This window comes from Coregonus lavaretus, assembly GCF_964263955.1.
Source record: "Coregonus lavaretus genome assembly, chromosome: 10".
NCBI classification, from domain to species: Eukaryota; Metazoa; Chordata; class Actinopteri; order Salmoniformes; family Salmonidae; genus Coregonus; species Coregonus lavaretus.
Genome location: NC_139997.1, coordinates 38249592 through 38268906, shown reverse-complemented (window position 1 = coordinate 38268906; position 19315 = coordinate 38249592). Strand labels below are relative to the sequence as shown.

Below are 19315 nucleotides of genomic sequence, written 5' to 3'. Positions count from 1 at the left end.
TGCCACTGGTGGTTTCTGGGACTTTGGGGATCCTGGGTATCCTGTGACCTGATTCTGTCTGCTCTAACGGTGTCTTTTCCTGGCCCAAGTTCACACACTAGAACCTTAAAGAAGCCGGAGAGTCGTCCGGGCCTGGGATTGGAGCCTACCTTGTATCTTCCTTCCTGCTAGCTTTCTCTCCTCCAGACAAACTCATGCTTTTCTTCCCTTTTTCCCATCTGCTCATATTCTCTTCATTCTCATGTTGAAATTAAACATCAAGCTTGAACGAGTGAAGAACGTTTCAGCTTGAACGAGGGAAGAAGGTTTCAGAAATGAGGCCTAGTACCCATGATTCCCCTGGCCCTCACCACTCCTCCTATGGTCACACACTCCCTGCATGCAGCCCTCGCTTTCTCGCTTTCTCTCATAAGTTGATTCAGTTTTATTTCTTTACTCTTTATGGTTTCTTACCTCATGTTTTTTTGCGCTCGTTTTCTCTCATTTTCTTTTCATCCTTTCTTTTTCCTTTTCCTTTATTTCTCCTCCCATCCGCCACAGATCAGGTTGCAGCTGTGGGATACGGCTGGGCAGGAGCGTTTCCGTAGCCTCATCCCCAGTTACATCAGAGACTCCGCCGCCGCTGTTGTAGTATACGACATCACAAGTAGGTACTCCCCTCCGCGCCCCGCCCACTCGACGTGCGTGCGTGACCCTCCCCACCCCTCCTCAACCCTCGTCCAGTTCTCCCCTCTCTTACCACCACCTCTTCCTCTCCTCCCCTCTTGCCCCTCTCCTCCATCTCTCCCCTTCTCCTTCTCTCCCTGTGTGCTGGTGCTAACATGCTGCTCAGGTGAGACTGCAGCTTTGGGACACAGCCGGCCAGGAGCGCTTCCGGAGTCTGATTCCTAGCTACATACGAGACTCCACCGTGGCCGTGGTAGTCTATGACATCACAAGTGAGTGCGGCCCCTATTGATGGAAAAGTGATGGAAGGATGCCGACCAAAACAGAAAGATGTCCTCATTTTTCACCGCTGGCTCAAGTCCCTCTTATTTTTTTCTGTTTTCCCATCCTCCTTTTCATCCTTCCAGATATCTTTTCTCCCTTTTTGTCCCCTTTTCTTGTTTGTTGATGTTTTCCTCCCACTCTTTTTTTGTATGCGAGTCCAATTGGACACATTCTTAATTTTTTAAAGTTAACTTTTTGCATAATTGTTGTCTGTGAAAGCTTCTCTGTTTCTGTAATAAATAGAAAAAGATTAGACTAATCTGTTTATTGATACTAGGAGCGCAAAGCATTCGGTAGGATATTACATGCAACCCAATTAGGCTACAATATCAGTCGGTTAAATCTATAATACTAAAGAACTATTGAATTAATCAATAGTCTAGTGGTTTCCTAGATTTGTGGTCATGAATACATGAATGGCAGATTTATCATCTTGTTTTCCCCCAACAGAGCAACCTCATCTCTTTTCAAGCTTTCCTTTTTATCTTGAGTTCTCTGTGCCTATCGTTCTTAATGTCTGTTTTTTTCCATTATGGCCACCTATGACTTCCTAGTTCTGTTGTCACACATGTACAAAAGAATGGAATCTCTTATTGGTTTCATTCAAAATAATTGATATTGGCAGCTTTGATGTTGCTTCAGAGGCCTATTTTGCCACAATATGAAATAACATATTTCGGGAATTGCAGGCTTTCAATGTAATGTTCAGAGATGTCACCTTTTTCACGTCTCCCCTACCATGTGTGTCTGTGAGGACCGTTAGGGGGGAGATACTGTGTAAGGAGACATGGAGCTGCAGCAGGGCTATTTAACTGGAGGAGGAAGTCTGTCTCTTCAGAAAAACAGACACCACATCTAGCTTGACAGACGAGAGGATAGACAGTAAGGTAGAATACAAGGATATGGCTAAATAATAAGAGTAGCCTAGATGGATAAATAGAAAGGAAATGGGAGCTGGATTTACTTAGTTTAATGATACATTATTTGTTGTCACTGTCTCTATATTTGCACTGTCTTTCTGTCCTTCTGCTCATTACCATAATTCAGTACTTGTCACAACATGGAGATTAACATTGAACTCCCCATCCCTCTCTCCTCTTGCATCAGACGTCAACTCTTTCCAGCAAACCACAAAATGGATTGATGATGTCAGAACGGAGAGAGGAAGTGATGTCATCATCATGCTGGTGGGAAACAAGACTGACCTTGCAGACAAAAGGTGTGACATAATAACGGAAGGGTGATGTCAGTGTAGAGTGTCAGTAAGCCTGTGGAGCTCTTCAGTCCTCCTCAGACCAGGTCCTGGAGGGCTCTCTCCATTAGAGCATACTAATGATTTGACTGATTGTTACTGTAGAGTGATTAAGACTGGCGCCACAGTGAGTTCCTGACTGAGACCTTTAGGCCCTCCTGTGTTTAGCGAGAGAAACACTGCCGTTTAGGGACAGCAGAGCAGGGACTTATAAGCCTTGTCTCTTGGTACAGGCTCTCTAGAGACAGATCTGGCTGGGGTTGAATAGTCCACAAACCGAGACAGCCTTTAGAGCTCAGCATGGGCTAGAATTATTTTAAGTATTCAGAGATTCAACAGATCATTGCATGTCTCTTGAGTCATGTCTTATCCATTTGTGTGTTCAAACAATTGTGATAACGAAACCGCCCTTTTTATTTTAACACATGGTTTGCCACTATAACCCTCTGCTTTTATGCCTTAAAACAACTTCTTTGTACTATACCAATTTTTTTTGTGATTGATTGATGCTGTCTACAGCATGTCAAATTATTGACATGCTGTAGATTCTCTATGAACTGACCGTAAGCTGCTGTTCTGCGTGTTTAACCCTCTTATCTACCACAGGCAAGTTGCTATTGAAGAGGGTGAGAGGAAGGCCAAAGAGCTAAATGTAATGTTTATTGAGACTAGTGCTAAAGCAGGATACAACGTCAAGCAGGTGAGTGTGTGTGTGTGTGTGTGGCTGAGTCGTGCTCTCCGTCCATGCTGCTACTGCCTCCGCTCACTCTTGAAAAGGGCACTCATCACAGTCAGAGGTTTAGGGTCAAATGCTACAATAATGATGGATGGGAAGGTCTAGTTAAGCCCAAACCTTATATGGAATATGTAAGGTCATTAGAATTTGTGAAACCGCTTGCACAGGCACATTCTATAATACCCATTGATTGACCGTTTTAGATTTAAGAGCCTTTCATTTGAATCCTATGTGGTGTATTGAACCTGGAGCTAAGTTGGTGCTCTGAGGTGTTTTAGAGAGAGTCTGGCTGTGTGGGCACTTTTAGACGGAGCAGAGGTTGCAGCAGCGATAGCAGGAGGAAACACGGCATGTTCATCATTCACTTCATGATCTTCACTTTTCTTTTGTTTTTTCTCGTTCATGTGTTTTTGTACGTATGTGTGGGTACCTGTGTGTGTCTGTTGTTGTGGGACATTGCAGACAGATAACCACAGAGGAAGGGGAACAGCGAGCCAAAGAGCTGAATGTTTTGTTTATTGAAACAAGTGCAAAGACAGGCTACAATGTCAAACAGGTAGAGCGCAGCATGGGTGTGTGTGTGAAGTGTGCAGTGCTCATGCTCTCTTAACGCTGGCTTGCTTTACACTAAATGGGATCCTTGGATTAGTCTCAGAACTCTTGCCCATCCATCCCATGTTGACCATAATAACTAAAGACCAGAATGTTCCCCCAGGCACACTGGGACAGACCATCCACTTTGGCCTTAGGTCTGGTGGATGGGATATACAGTGGGGAGAACAAGTATTTGATACACTGCTGATTTTGCAGGTTTTCCTACTTACAAAGCATGTAGAGGTCTGTAATTTTTATCATAGGTACACTTCAACTGTGAGAGACGGAATCTAAAACAAAAATCCAGAAAATCACATTGTATGATTTTTAAGTAATTAATTTGCATTTTATTGCATGACATAAGTATTTGATCACCTACCAACCAGTAAGAATTCCGGCTCTCACAGACCTGTTCGTTTTTCTTTAAGAAGCCCTCCTGTTCTCCACTCATTACCTGTATTAACTGCACCTGTTTGAACTCGTTACCTGTATAAAAGACACCTGTCCACACACTCAATCAAACAGACTCCAACCTCTCCACAATGGCCAAGACCAGAGAGCTGTGTAAGGACATCAGGGATAAAATTGTAGACCTGCACAAGGCTGGGATGGGCTACAGGACAATAGGCAAGCAGCTTGGTGAGAAGGCAACAACTGTTGGCGCAATTATTAGAAAATGGAAGAAGTTCAAGATGACGGTCAATCACCCTCGGTCTGGGGCTCCATGCAAGATCTCACCTCGTGTGGCATCAATGATCATGAGGAAGGTGAGGGATCAGCCCAGAACTACACGGCAGGACCTGGTCAATGACCTGAAGAGAGCTGGGACCACAGTCTCAAAGAAAACCATTAGTAACACACTACGCCGTCATGGATTAAAATCCTGCAGCGCACGCAAGGTCCCCCTGCTCAAGCCAGCGCATGTTCAGGCCCGTCTGAAGTTTGCCAATGACCATCTGGATGATCCAGAGGAGGAATGGGAGAAGGTCATGTGGTCTGATGAGACAAAAATAGAGCTTTTTGGTCTACACTCCACTCGCCGTGTTTGGAGGAAGAAGAAGGATGAGTACAACACCAAGAACACCATCCCAACCGTGAAGAATGGAGGTGGAAACATCATTCTTTGGGGATGCTTTTCTGCAAAGAGGACAGGACGACTGCACCGTATTGAGGGGAGGATGGATGGGGCCATGTATCGCGAGATCTTGGCCAACAACCTCCTTCCCTCAGTAAGAGCATTGAAGATGGGTCGAGGCTGGGTCTTCCAGCATGACAACAACCCGAAACACACAGCCAGGGCAACTAAGGAGTGGCTCCATAAGAAGCATCTCGAGGTCCTGGAGTGGCCTAGCCAGTCTCCAGGCCTGAACCCAATAGAAAATCTTTGGAGGGAGCTGAAAGTCCGTATTGCCCAGCGACAGCCCCGAAACCTGAAGGATCTGGAGAAGGTCTGTATGGAGGAGTGGGCCAAAATCCCTGCTGCAGTGTGTGTGCAAACCTGGTCAAGACCTACAGGAAATGTATGATCTCTGTAATTGCAAACAAAGTTTTCTGTACCAAATATTAAGTTCTGCTTTTCTGATGTATCAAATACTTATGTCTTGCAATAAAATGCAAATTAATTGCTTAAAAATCATACAATGTGATTTTCTGGATTTCTGGAAATTACAGACCTCTACATGCTTTGTAAGTGGGAAAACCTGCAAAAATCGGCAGTGTATCAAATACTTGTTCTCTCCACTGTACATGTTTAAAAAATAAAATAAATCCTCACCCCAGGTTTGATTTGAAGTGATTTCTCCGACCAGTATCAAAGGATTATATTTAAATAATTAGATCTGCATGATCTTAAACTCCTTTCCAGCAGGTATGGGATGGTATTTAACCCTGAGGAGGAAATGTATATGTTTACTGCTGTCCACCTTAAACCAATTGACATGTATTTAATTCAATGCCTCTAATGACCAGGGTTGTGACGGTCATGGAATTTTGGATGACTAATTGTTCAGCCAAATGACAGCCGTCATCGTAATAACCGCTTGGAATAGCAAAACAATTCACATTTTCTCCTCTACTCCACTCCTGACTGCATGTGCTGCTGCTGCAGGCTAGGTTGAAGATAACAAAGGTTAGGACAAGTCTAACAGAACAGATAGATAGCAATAAAAACTGAAACATAGAGGCTCAGAATAAATTAGAGGAAAAACTAAAAGAAATGGAGAAACTTATTCAAGAAAGATCAAGTGTAATATATTATCAAAATAAAGCAAACTGGATGGAATATGGGGAAAAATGCATCAAATTATTTTTTTATAATAATAATATGCCATTTAGCAGACGCTTTTATCCAAAGCGACTTACAGTTATGTGTGCATACATTTTTACGTATGGGTGGTCCCAGGGATCGAACCCACTACCCTGGCGTTACAAGCGCCATGCTCTACCAATTGAGCTACAGAGGACAATTTTTAAAAACATTTTTTATCTTCAACATAGGAATGCTACCAAAAAGAATTTATTGAAACTGGTTACAAATGACGGAGTCACCCATGATTCACCAAATTATATTTTGAAGGAGGAAACAAAGTACTTTAAGCATATGTTTTCGTTTCAGTCGCCACCATCTCCTCTAACTGAAGCAAATTGTAGAGATGTTTTTTCTATTGATAATGTAAAATTAACAGCCATACAGAAAGACTCATGTGAAGGTGAAATTACAGAGGAGGAACTTCTGGATGCAATTAAATACTTTAATTCTGGGAAAACTCCAGGGTTGGATGGCATACCAGTCGAGGTATACTAAACCTTTTTTGATATACTCAGAGGACCTTTATTAGCATGTTTTAACCACTCCTATGTAAATGGTAGATTATCAGACACTCAAGAAGAAGGTCTGATTTCATTATTACTGAAACAGGATACAAGTGGAAAATATGAAGATCCAGTCCGTAAAAAAAATTGGATGCCCCTTACACTTCAGTGTTGTGATGCAAAAATTCGAGCAAAATGTATGGCGCATAGAATTAAAAAGGTATTGTCGGACATTATTCATTCTAATCAGACAGTTTTTTTACATGGGCGATACATTGGAGATAATATAAGGCAAGTACCGGAAACAATAGAACACTATGAAAAATCTGGGAAACCAGGCCTACTATTCATAGCAGACTTTGAAAAGGCACTTGATAAAGTACGACTGGGGTTTATATATAAATGCCTGGAGCATTTCAATTTTGGACAATCTCTTATAAATTGGGTTAAAATCATGTATAGCAACCCTAGGTGTAAAATAGTAAATAATGGCTATTTCTCAGAAAGTTTTAAACTGTCGGAGTGAAACAAGGTGGTCCACTATCGGCATATCTATTTATTATTGCCATCGAGATGTTAGCTATTAAAATCAGATCCAACAATAATATCAAGGGATTAGAAATCCAGGGCTTAAAAACAAAGGTGTCATTGTACGCTGTTAATTCATGTTTTCTTTTAAATCCACAACTTGAATCCCTCCACAGCCTCATAGAGGATCTAGAACATTTTCTAACCTCTCTGGATTACAACCAAATAATGGTAAATGTACTATATTATGTATTGGATCACAAAAAAATAAAAATGCAACAAATATTGTGGTTAAACTCAAATATACAGTGGGGGAAAAAAGTATTTAGTCAGCCACCAATTGTGCAAGTTCTCCCACTTAAAAAGATGAGAGAGGCCTGTCATTTTCATCATAGGTACACGTCAACTATGACAGACAAATTGAGATTTTCTTTCCCAGAAAATCACATTGTAGGATTTTTAATGAATTTATTTGCAAATGATGGTGGAAAGTAAGTATTTGGTCACCTACAAACAAGCAAGATTTCTGGCTCTCACAGACCTGTAACTTCTTCTTTAAGAGGCTCCTCTGTCCTCCACTCGTTACCTGTATTAATGGCACCTGTTTGAACTTGTTATCAGTATAAAAGACACCTGTCCACAACCTCAAACAGTCACACTCCACACTCCACTATGGCCAAGACCAAAGAGCTGTCAAAGGACACCAGAAACAAAATTGTAGACCTGCACCAGGCTGGGAAGACTGAATCTGCAATAGGTAAGCAGCTTGGTTTGAAGAAATCAACTGTGGGAGCCATTATTAGGAAATGGAAGACATACAAGACCACTGATAATCTCCCTCGATCTGGGGCTCCACGCAAGATCTCACCCCGTGGGGTTAAAATGATCACAAGAACGGTGAGCAAAAATCCCAGAACCACACGGTGGGACCTAGTGAATGACCTGCAGAGAGCTGGGACCAAAGTAACAAAGCCTACCATCAGTAACACACTACGCCGCCAGGGACTCAAATCCTGCAGTGCCAGACGTGTCCCCCTGCTTAAGCCAGTACATGTCCAGGCCCGTCTGAAGTTTGCTAGAGTGCATTTGGATGATCCAGAAGAGGATTGGGAGAATGTCATATGGTCAGATGAAACCAAAATATAACTTTTTGGTAAAAACTCAACTCGTCGTGTTTGGAGGACAAAGAATGCTGAGTTGCATCCAAAGAACACCATACCTACTGTGAAGCATGGGGGTGGAAACATCCATGCTTCGGGGCTGTTTTTCTGGACGACTGATCCGTGTAAAGGAAAGAATGAATGGGGCCATGTATCGTGAGATTTTGAGTGAAAACCTCCTTCCATCAGCAAGGGCATTGAAGATGAAACGTGGCTGGGTCTTTCAGCATGACAATGATCCCAAACACACCGCCCGGGCAACGAAGGAGTGGCTTCGTAAGAAGCATTTCAAGGTCCTGGAGTGGCCTAGCCAGTCTCCAGATCTCAACCCCATAGAAAATCTTTGGAGGGAGTTGAAAGTCCGTGTTGCCCAGCGACAGCCCCAAAACATCACTGCTCTAGAGGAGAGCTGCATGGAGGAATGGGCCAAAATACCAGCAACAGTGTGTGAAAACCTTGTGAAGGCTTACAGAAAACGTTTGACCTGTGTCATTGCCAACAAAGGGTATATAACAAAGTATTGAGAAACTTTTGTTATTGACCAAATACTTATTTTCCACCATAATTTGCAAATTAATTAATTAAAAATCCTACAAGGTGATTTTCTGGGATTCTTTTTCTCAATTTGTCTGTCATAGTTGACGTGTACCTATGATGAAAATTACAGGCCTCTCTCATCTTTTTAAGTGGGAGAACTTGCACAATTGGTGGCTGACTAAATACTTTTTTCCCCCACTGTATGTATATGTGTATGTGTGTGTGTATGTATACATATATATATAAACATATACATATATACATACCCATATGTATATGTGTGTGTGTGTATGTATGTATGTATGTATGTATATATATATATATGTATATATGTATATGTGTATATATATGTATATGTGTATATATATGTATATGTGTATATATATATATATATATATATATGTGTATATATATGTATGTATGCAAGGAAAACAAACACATGGGGGATTGGAAGTGATGCAGACAATTACATTGATGGAAGTTACAATCTATCTGAAATATTAAAGCTGATCTACCCCCTAAAAAATACAAAGGTTAGGACAAGTTATTATTCCATGTGGCAAATAAACTAGCATAGCTTGTCCCATTGTGGGATATTAGAATCCTTTTGTCTTTTTTCATCTTCAACCTAGGCTGCAGGGAGTGGGTGTGATGCCTAGGCAACCTAAGACTTTACAACACCTTGCTTGTTTCAGCAAGGAGCAACGTTGTAGAGTCCATGTTACAGCAGAAACCGACTCAACCGTGCAAATGCCCGGCCGTCCCGTCTTCAGCCAGCTGTTCATTCGACAAATAAATATATTTCTTAGTTATTTTATTTTCATGACAGTCTTCATTCATAACCGTCAGTTCCATGGTAATTGTGCCAGCCCTACCAATGACAATGTGCTAAGAAGACTGAGAGCACACAAAGCTGCAGGCCTGATGTCAAGGCAGGAAGGTTGGAGTGTTCTGACTCTGACAGACAAGGTCTGTTCTCTCTCCTGCAGCTGTTCCGACGTGTGGCTGCTGCCCTCCCTGGCATGGAGAGCACACAGGACAAGAGCAGAGAAGACAGTATCCTTACTCTACACAGAAACACGTGTGTGACTGACTATGCATGTTTTTCAGTGGCAATAGTAGATTGTACTCAGTGGCAATACAGATTGTATTCAAACATTTACAGACAACTATTGGCTAGCTTGTAAACTTATTGAAACATATTGAGAAGATGCAAAGTGTTTGAAAATACTTCGTGTTCCTGTCTGAGCTCTTTGAGTTGGTCCTTAATCCCTCCTCCCCCAGTGATTGACATAAAGCTGGAGAAGCCCCCAGAACAGCCCATCAGCGAAGGAGGCTGCTCCTGCTAACTCAAGACTCTCTTTATCACTCTGTTTCTCTCTCTCCTGCGCTTTGTTGTTCTTGATCCTTCTCACCCTGGCTTATTCAATCCCCCCTATGTCTCTCTATACTGTACCTTTTCTCTCTGCTTCACTGCTCTTCCGCTCTGTCTGAACCCCTTGAATCCTGACTCCTTCTCCCCAGCCTGAAAGAGAAGAACACTACCTGTCCATCATCCTTGTCGTTGTGGTAACCCGCTCTCTCACTGAGATGACCTTAAGCTTAACAAGCACAGTATGGATGTGAATGCTATTTTATTTCAGTTGAACTTTCACTCTACTTGGGCAATAGTTGTTGTTTTTTCAAAGACTGTATCCTGTTTTTCTGTAATACGGAAATGTTTGGTTGCACAATTTTACATTTACGTTTTAGTCATTTAGCAGACGCTCTTATCCAGAGCGACTTACAGTTAGTGAGTGCATACATTTTCATACTGGCCCCCTGTGGGAAACGAACCCACAACCCTGGCGTTGCAAGTGCCATGCTCTACCAACTGAGCTACAGGGGACTAATCTATGATGGCAGCCTGTGAGGGACCTAGACCCATAGATACTGAGTGGAATGTTTCTGCCATAAGTGGGTCCTGAATAGATTATTACAGCTCAGCAGCCCCCAATCAATATCACTCACTGGGTGACAGGTGAAAGTTGAGCATAACAACCTCCCTTTCTAATGCCAGTCCCAGCACAGATCAGCCATACTGTGTCACTCCACAGAAACATGGCATGACGACACAATGTAGGGAAACCACAAGAACTAGTCTCACCACAATAACATGACACAATACAACACAAGGGCAGTCTCACTAGCACTACACGACCGTCCTTAATTTGTCCCCTTGTCCTCACAAATGAATAAATGCTATCTTCACCTTGGCTGCCATTTTCTATTATCTCTTGGTTAGGTCTTTACTTTTTTCTAAAGAGTCCAATGATCATAGATGAAAATATATTGCTTTGGAGAACAGTAGTGTTTCTGAAAAGATTTTTGTATGTTGAAAAAAGTATCAAATTCAACACAAACCCAACTTCATAATATATGCTGACATGCCTTTTAAAAGTGTTAATTGTAGAGGGCTTCCATGGTTTTGAGTTTTCCTAGCTTTGTTAGGTTTGGTTTAATGTTATAGTATCGACACTTTAGAGTTTTTTTGTTTTCTTTGCTTGTTTTTGTTTGGTTTTGATCTTTTGTTAATGAGAATTATAATAATGACTTGTAATATTTATTTCTAATAGATTGTTTCTTCATTTTTATTACTGTTAATACTATTGTTGTTGGGATGATCCCTAAACGGCTAATAGAGTATTTTGTCAACCACCTGATTTTTGAACATGTCCCCCAGCTCTTCTGGTGACATCACTACCCCTCTACTCCACCCCAAAATGCTGATTTAACTGAAGAAAAAAACAGTGCAATGTTTTTGTGTGTATTTTTCTGGAGGAAAGTCCACTTTCTTTTTGTAGTGTCTTAGTTCGTAACCTTTTTTCTTTGGAATGGTTTTAACTGGATGTTAGAGATAAACTGTCACTGCTATGCGCCGCCACGTCGCTGTGCACTGAAGCTCATAATTTGCACTGCTAGAATTCATCAGTGTCTTATCAACATCCCTAAGAAAGGTCTGCATTTACTAACTGAAATGTCATTTTTTTGATAGTTGAATAATAAATTGATAAATGCTAGACAAGACAATCTGGAAAGAGGGACTAGTCTGGTTATTTCCTGTGAACTTGGTGTTTTGTCAGTGTGGAAAATATTTTAATTGAATGTTTTAAGTCTGTAAATCATTTCCCCACAACATATTTGGGTCATATGGGGCAATGTTTAAGCAGTCTATGACACATGGCCAAAACTAGCTGTCGTCCTTAGAGGGAGTGTTTTCTGGTGCTGTAAATTCAGACAAGGTGAAGGACAAAGTATTGGCCTTCTGTCAGGTATGATTAAATCAAATTTGATTTGCCACATGCGCCGAATACAACAGGTGTAGACATTACAGTGAAATGCTTACTTACAAGCCCTTAACCAACAATGCAAAGTAAAACAAAAAAAGTGTTAAGCAAAAAAAATAAAAGCAAATAACTAAAGAGCAGCAGTAAAATAACAGTAGGGAGGCTATATACAGGGGGGTACCGGTGCAGAGTCAATGTGCGGGGGCACCGGCTAGTCGAGGTAATTGCGGTAATATGTACATGTGGGTAGAGTTAAAGTGACTATGCATAAATAATCAACAGAGTAGCAGGAGAGTAAAAAAGGGGGACGGGGTGGGGGTGGGGGGACAGTGCAAATTGTCCGGGTAGCCATGATTAGCTGTTCAGGAGTCTTATGGCTTGGGGGTAGAAGCTGTTGAGAAGCCTTTTGGACCTAGACTTGGCGCTCCGGTACCGCTTGCCGTGCGGTAGCAGAGAGAACAGTCTATGACTAGGGTGGCTGGAGTCTTTGACAATTTTGAGGGCCTTCCTCTGACACCGCCTGGCCGAGCAGTTGCCATACCAGGCGGTGATGCACCCAGTCAGGATGCTCTCGATGGTGCAGCTGTAGAACTTTTTGAGGATCTGAGGACCCATGCCAAATGTTTTCAGTCTCCTGAGGGGGAATAGGCTTTGTCGTGCCCTCTTCACGACTGTCTTGGTGTGTTTGGACCATGATAATTCATTGGTGATGTGGACACCAAGGAACTTGAAGCTCTCAACCTGTTCCACTACAGCCCCGTCGATGAGAATGGGGGCGTGCTCAGTCCTCTTTTTTTCCCCTATAGTCCACAATCATCTCCTTTGTCTTGATCACGTTGAGGGAGAGGTTGTTATCCTGGCACCACACGGCCAGGTCTCTGACCTCCTCCCTATAGGCTGTCTCATCGTTGTCGGTGATCAGGCCTACCACTGTTGTGTCGTCGGCAAACTTAATGATGGTGTTGGAGTCGTGCCTGGCCATGCAGTCATGGGTGAACAGGGAGTACAGGAGGGAACTGAGCACGCACCCCTGAGGGGCCCCCGTGTTGAGGATCAGCGTGGCAGATGTGTTGTTACCTACCCTTACCACCTGGGGGTGGCCCGTCAGGAAGTCCAGGATCCAGTTGCAGAGGGAGGTGTTTAGTCCCAGGATCCTTAGCTTAGTGATGAGCTTTGAGGGCGCTATGGTGTTGAACGCTGAGCTGTAGTCAATGAATATCATTCTCACGTAGGTGTTCCTCATGTCCAGGTGGGAAAGGGCAGTGTGGAGTGCAATAGAGATTGCATCATCTGTGGATCTGTTGGGGCGGTATGCAAATTGGAGTGGGTCTAGGGTTTCTGGGATAATGGTGTTGATGTGAGCCATGACCAGCCTTTCAAAGCACTTCATGGCTACAGACGTGAGTGCTACAGGTCGGTAGTCATTTAGGCAGGTTATCTTAGTCTCCTTGGGCACAGGGACTATGGTGGTCTGCTTGAAACATGTTGGTATTACAGACTCAGTCAGGGACATGTTGAAAATGTCAGTGAAGACACTTGCCCGTTGGTCAGCACATGCTCGCCGTACACGTCCTGGTAATCCGTCTGGCCCTGCGGCCTTGTGAATGTTGACCTGCTTAAAAGTCTTACTCACATCGGCTACGGAGAGCGTGATCACATAGTCATCCGGAACAGCTGGTGCTCTCATGCATACTTCATTGTTGCTTGCCTCGAAGCGAGCATAGGTAATTTAGCTCATCTGGTAGGCTTGTGTCACCGGGCAGCTCGCAGCTGTGCTTCCCTTTGTAGTCTGTAATAGTTTTCAAGCCCTGCCACATCCGACGAGTGTCAGAGCCGGTGTAGTACGATTCAATCTTAGTCCTGTATTGACTCTTTGCCTGTTTGATGGTTCGTCGGAGGGCAAAGCGGGATTTCTTATAAACATCCGGGTTAGAGTCCCGCTCCTTGAAAGCGGCAGCTCTACCCTTTAGCTCAGTGCGGATGTTTCCTGTAATCCATGGCTTCTGGTTGGGGTATGTACGTACGGTCACTGTGGGGACGACGTCATCGATGCACTTATTGATGAAGCCAGTGACTGATGTTGCGTACTCCTCAATGCTTTCTGAAGAATCCCAGAACATATTCCAGTCTGTGCTAGCAAAACAGTCCTGTAGCTTAGCATCTGCGTCATCTGACCACTTTGTTATTAACCGAGTCACTGGTGCTTCCCGCTTAGTTTTTGCTTATAACCAGGAATCAGAAGGATAGAGTTATGGTCAGATTTGCCAAATGGAGGGCGGGGGAGAGCTTTGTATGCGTCTCTGTGTGTGGAGTAAAGGTCGTCTAGAGTTTTTTTATTTTCTTCTTCTGGTTGCACAATTAACATGCTGGTAGAAATTGGGTAGAACGGATTGATGTTTCCCTGCATTAAAGTCCCCGGCCACTAGGAGCGCTGCCTCTGGATGAGCGTTTTCCTATTTACTTATGGCCTTATACAGCTCATTGAGTGCAGTCTTGTGCCAGCATTGGTTTGTGGTGGTATATAGACAACTACGAAAAATATAGAAGAAAAATCTCTTGGTAAATAGTGTGGTCTACAGCTTATCATGAGATACTATACCTCAGGTGAGCAAAACCTTGAGACTTCCTTAGTATTAGATTTTTTGCACCAGCTGTTGTTTACAAATATACACAGACCGCCACCCCTTGTCTTAACGAAGTCAGCCGTTCTATCCTGACGATGTAGCGTATATCCCGCCAGCTGTATGTTATCAATGTCATCGTTCAGCCACGACTCGGTGAAAGATAAGATATTACAGTTTTTAATGTCCCGTTGGAAGGATAACCGTAATCTTAGGTCGTCTACCTTATTTTCAAATGATTGAACATTGGCTAATAGGATTGATGGAAGAGGCAGTTTACTCGCTCGCCGTCGGATCCTTACAAGGCACCCCGACAAGGGATTAGATGTCAGGGCAGGCTCCATCCTGTTTCAAGGGGAAGTTACTGGGTAATGTCAGAATGTATACTCTAATCTTGCCTGTCTCCACTCACCATCAACACTGCATCCACTTTCTGACAACCTCAATGTCCAGTAAGCTACAAGACCACCATTTGTCTGCTCTCATATCAGTTGGTGATTACAGCCTCCCAGCTATCACAGTTTATTTTACTTGGCATTTTCTTATTGGGTTTGGTTTAACTCACCTAAAGTTGAAAGGGTAGCTGAGTTGATACTGATGTATTAATCAACTGGAGCTCATCCCTTTACTGTCCTGCTGAGAGCCTGTACAGCCACTAGATGGCAGCCTCTCCAAAGACTGGACAGGGGCCCATGTGCAGAAAAATCCACAGGAGAACGATAGTGTTTAGAGGAGTCTGCTCCCTGATTAACATTACCTACACACCCCTGAGGTCTGCTGCACACCAATCCTTGCATCCCCCCTCCCTTCAGAGACACATTGACCTACGTAGTTCATACACAATCATTATTATTTTTGTTAAGTGACCCCTATTCTATTCATGACATAGATTCTAAATTGCTTACATTGAGGTCGTGAACAGTGTTCTCTAGAGTACTGTAGGGGTAGCTGGATAATTCTTCCTGACTTCACACTTTGGGTTATTAAATGTCAGAGTTCTTTTCATCCTATTTGATTCATAATCAACATTCAAGCTTGAAGCCCAAAATATGGATGATCAATACAGGATTATGACAAGGGAATAGCAACATCTATTATTAATGATCAGCATCTTTGTGACAAGAAAATCATAAGAATTCCAGCTTTAAAATAGTCTTTTTGGAATATCCGTTAATCTAAGATGTCATTTTCCTGTTAATTCATTAATGCAATTCATAAATGCATTGCTGTATGAATAATATTGTGTGTGTATTTCATTGTTTGCTTGTGCCTGTGTGTGTATGCGTATGTGTCTGTGTTTAAGCTGGCTGTTCCAGGTCACTGATAACACACCTGCGTCTCTCTCTCATGCGCCATAGAGCTTTATGCTCATTCAGTCCTAGCCCCAGCCAGCTGACAACAGCTCTCCAGAACCTCTCTCTGTCACTAACTACTAACCCAGGCCCAAACATATTCCACTGATGCGCCTCAGTCAGAGCTGTTGCGTTCTGTCTGCCTGCCACAGGACTGATAAACCATGTGTCCTGGATGAGGATGAGCCCCCTCGCCCAATATGCTGAACACACAATGCTCCCTCCCTCCCTATCTGCTCTCACACACAAACACATACACATGTACAAAGAGCTAGATAAGTCAATCCTTGAGTCACTGCAGATGTTGCTGTGTAAGGGCTGTGGTTCTGAACTTGCTCCCTCTAGCCTGGTTGCCTGCTGAATTCGTGGCTGGTTTTATAAAAGGGAATGCAATAACAATGCATGCACTGTTACCATGACATCACACATGCACGTGTCCTACTCACCTCTCACAAACCTGCACGCAACCTGAACCCCAACCCCCACTCCTCCCTCCCTCTCTCCCTAACTCTCACATCCCTCTCTTTCACCTTATGGCCCAAGAATCCATATCTCTGTCTGCCCTGTCTTCCCCTTTATGCTGTTACTGTTGGCTATACACAGGTGTGGTAGAGTGTGTTTGTGTGTGTGTGTGTGTGTGTGTCTGTCTATGGGTGGGGGTAGCCTACAGTATATAAATCAAATTTTATTTGTCACATACACATGTTTAGCAGAAGTTATTGCGGGTGTAGTGAAAAGCTTGTGCTTCTAGGTCTGTCAGTGCAGTAATATCTAACAAGTAATATCTAACCATTTCACAACATATACCCAATACAGACCCATGGGGCGACGCACAATTGGCCCAGCGTCATCCAGGGTAGGGGAGGGAATGGCCGGCAGGGATGTAGCTCAGTTGGTAGAGCATAGCGTTTGCAACGCCAGGGTTGTGGGTTCGATTTCCACGGGGGGCCAGTATGAAAATAAAAAAAATATGTATGCACTCACTAACTGTAAGTCGCTCTGGATAAGAGCGTCTGCTAAATGACTAAAAATGTAAATGTAAATCTAGTAAGGAATGGAATTTAAGAATATTACATATATGGACAAGCAATGACAGAGCGGCATGGACTAAGATACGGTAGAATATTATAGAATAGAATACAGTATATACATATGAGATGAGTAGTGCAAGATATGTAAACATTATTAAAGTGACTAGTGTTCCATTTCTTAAAGTGGCCAGTGATTTCAATAGGCAGCAGCAGCCTCTAATGTGCTAGTGATGGCTATTTAACAGTCTAACGGCCTTGAGATAGAAGCTGTTTTTCATTCTCTCGTTCCCAGCTTTAATGCACCTGTACTGACCTCACCTTCTGGATGAATGGGGGGTGAACAGGCAGTGGCTCGGGTGGTTGATGTCCTTGATGATCTTTTTGGCCTTCCTGTGACATCGGGTGCTGTAGGTGTCTTGTAGGGCGGGTAGTTTGCCCCCGGTAATGCGTTCGGCAGACTGCACCACCCTCTGGAGAGCCCTGCGGTTGCGGGCGGTGCAGTTGCCGTACCAGGTGGTGATACAGCCCGACAGGATGCTCTCAATTGTGCATCTGTAAAAGTTTGTGAGGGTTTTAGGTGCCAAGCCAGTCTCACACCGCCATAATATTAATCTAATGAATGCAGATTTCAATGTCACGGCAGAATACTGTACTGTGCTCATCTCACCAGAGAGAGAAGAGGGTGGAATGGAGAAGGGGAAATGGACAGAATGTGATAAAGTGAATGAGGAGGAGGGGGAGGAAAATACAGTAAGAGGAGAGGGTGAGAAGGTGAGGGCAGAGATAAATAGGTGTAGGGGGGTAGGGAGGAGGTGCAGAACCATGATTCTCTCCTGTAATCCTCTCAACAAAAGCCAGAGCCGGGTGATGTGTAACAGAAAGAACGAGAGTGAGAGAAAAAAAGAGAGCGACCATGTGTACAAGAGGGTGATTAGAGACAGAGCGACAGTGAGAGAGAAAGATAGCTCTGCCAAGACTCCACACTGAGACAGAGGATTGCCAAAAAAAGCAGGGAAGGAGAGGTGGCGGTAGAATTGCTTATTCCAATAGTACAGGAGGAGAGAACGGCACAAGGGAGGGAGGAATTCTTGCAAGCACAAGTGAAGTAGCAATCCAAGCACATTTACTAGAGAAGGAAAGAGGGTAGAGAGAGGGAAAGAGAGTGAGCAGGTATGGGGGGGGAGTGTGGCATGCTTACGGAGTGTGACATTGATAGAGCGAACCAGAGAGCGAGCGAGAGCGCAGAAAGTATAGTGAGGAACAAGGAGTGAGACCTAGAGAGAAATAAGTAATCACAGAGAGACTAAGCTCAACACACAAACACAAGGAGAGGGGGAAGGAGGAAGCGAGGAGAGAAAAAGAGCAGAGCTAGTGAGAGAGTGAAAGGAGAGGAGCGAGATGATGGAGTCCAGAAATAGTTTTACAGGAGGATAGCCACTCATCCCTGCTCTCTGCGGCAGACATGACTCCAGGCGGAGGACTCTGCTGAAATTAGCCAGAGGGACGATACAGGACAGCAGGTCTGCAGCACCACTGCCTCAGTGTATGCAACAAGGCAGTTGATTTGTTACTGAGGGAGTGTGTGTGTCAGTGTGTATGTGTATGTGCCGGCGGGCTTTTTACAGTTTCTTGTAGTGATTGGGGGAGGAGCCACCGTTTCTCATGACAAGGAAATTCAGTAAGCAATACTGTGCATGGCAGGAGCTTTATGTGCAAATGTGTCTTTACATTCTAGTGTCGTAAATGCAGCTAGGATCCTGGGCCGTGACAGTCGGTCATCGAGTTTTTGTGTGTGAGTGTGTCTACGGCTCTGCATGGAGGTGAGCAGAAGAAGGGTCAGCTGGGTACAGTGTGCTGGGTTTGAGGAGGAAGGTTACAGGGAAGGTACTGAACACAGTGCAAGGACAAGAGCTTCGCACCGATGGGAAGGAGTGCATCTGAGGTACCAGGAGAGACCTGGGTGTAGGGTGGAGGACAGAGAGAGAGAGGGCAGGGAATAGAGAGAGTGAGGGGGAGAAAAAGGGGGAGGAGGGAGATATAAAGGAGGAGGGAGAGAGAGAGAGCGAGATCATGGCTGTCAGATACAGTGAGCTATAGCATAGATCTGAGTGGTGCGGCACGGGGAGGACAAGCTTCACTGCGGAGGGAGGGAGGGAGAGAGAGAGAGAGAGAGAGAGAGAGAGAGAGAGAGAGAGAGAGAGACGGCACCGCTCCTCTGCCAGGAAGAGAAGAACAGGACCGGACCGAGGGAGGACACACACGTTCACTCCCACAGAGAACCATCGGCCAGGTCAACGAGTAGGGGTCAGGAGAAGCTGGTGCAGGACGGGGGTGGATGCGCCCCCCCCGGCTGGGGACTGTCAGGAGCGCTGAGCCC

At 43.9% G+C, this 19315-nt stretch overlaps 1 protein-coding gene across 4 annotated transcripts in view; it reads left to right on the top strand.

The window, feature by feature from the left end:
* The window catches only part of rab6a (RAB6A, member RAS oncogene family), a 32607-nt gene extending 20888 nt beyond the window's left edge, over positions 1–11719 (top strand). Inside the window, exons 4-8 of one of the 4 annotated variants that reach the window (XM_084170734.1) lie at positions 541–646; positions 2098–2209; positions 2849–2942; positions 9598–9664; positions 9893–11719. In XM_084170734.1, the coding sequence (XP_084026860.1) occupies positions 541–646; positions 2098–2209; positions 2849–2942; positions 9598–9664; positions 9893–9957 (444 nt within the window). In that variant the 3' untranslated portion in view covers positions 9958–11719. Of the gene's footprint in view, positions 1–540; positions 647–832; positions 939–2097; positions 2210–2848; positions 2943–3440; positions 3535–9597; positions 9665–9892 lie in introns of all 4 variants that reach the window. The other 3 variants (XM_084170737.1, XM_084170735.1, XM_084170736.1) reach the window with 3 other exon arrangements.
* Positions 11720–19315: the final 7596 nt, after the last annotated feature.